Source organism: Bison bison, unplaced genomic scaffold, assembly GCF_000754665.1.
Source record: "Bison bison bison isolate TAMUID 2011002044 unplaced genomic scaffold, Bison_UMD1.0 scf7180017864304, whole genome shotgun sequence".
Lineage (NCBI taxonomy): Eukaryota > Metazoa > Chordata > Mammalia > Artiodactyla > Bovidae > Bison > Bison bison.
This window is the reverse complement of record NW_011494876.1, coordinates 14,767,239-14,767,755: the sequence shown is the minus strand read 5'-3', so window position 1 is coordinate 14,767,755 and position 517 is coordinate 14,767,239. Positions and strand designations below refer to the sequence as shown.

Sequence of the window (517 nt, the reverse complement as noted above, 5' to 3'; positions counted from 1 at the left end):
TGTTTCTTGTAAGACGTTAATCTAGTGCACCTGCGTTAGCTGCTGCAGGCGCTCCTCGCAAAGGCTTCTGGTCGTGGGAGGGCAGAAGATGCGCATGCGCTCTTCCCCATGCCACGGTTTCTGTGGCTTAAGTTGGGTCAGGTCCTGTGAAGCCTCCGGTTAACTCTCCATGGAAAATGAAAGTTGCCCTGAGGGGGCTTGGCACCCGAACAGGATTTCCCCTTCATGTCACCACCTTGGAGGTGGATGCGAGAGCACTGGCCAAGGAGAGGTAAGCATGGCAAACTGGGTAGCCACTGAGTTCGGCCTTCTCTTCGCCCTTGGCTCTGTGACCCTTCCCTTACAGCCCTCAGTGTACTCGAATGCCCAAGCGGAGGGTGGGCCCCGTTGCTCTAAGGAGCCTGTTCCCACCCTAGAAACCATAGGTTTTGGATTTCTGTGCCCAGCCAGGGACCCAACAGGTCTCGCCGTCTTCTGAGTGCATAGCCATGATTCTCAAGGCCTTTCTGGCGGCTGC

At 56.5% G+C, this 517-nt stretch overlaps 1 protein-coding gene across 1 annotated transcript in view; it reads left to right on the top strand.

The window, feature by feature from the left end:
• The first annotated feature begins 277 nt into the window (after positions 1-277).
• The window catches only part of RBM15B (RNA binding motif protein 15B), a 3,983-nt gene continuing 3,743 nt past the window's right edge, over positions 278-517 (top strand). The window contains exon 1 of the mRNA XM_010851949.1: positions 278-377. Coding sequence (XP_010850251.1) covers positions 278-377 — 100 coding nt within the window. The remainder of the gene's footprint in view (positions 378-517) is intronic.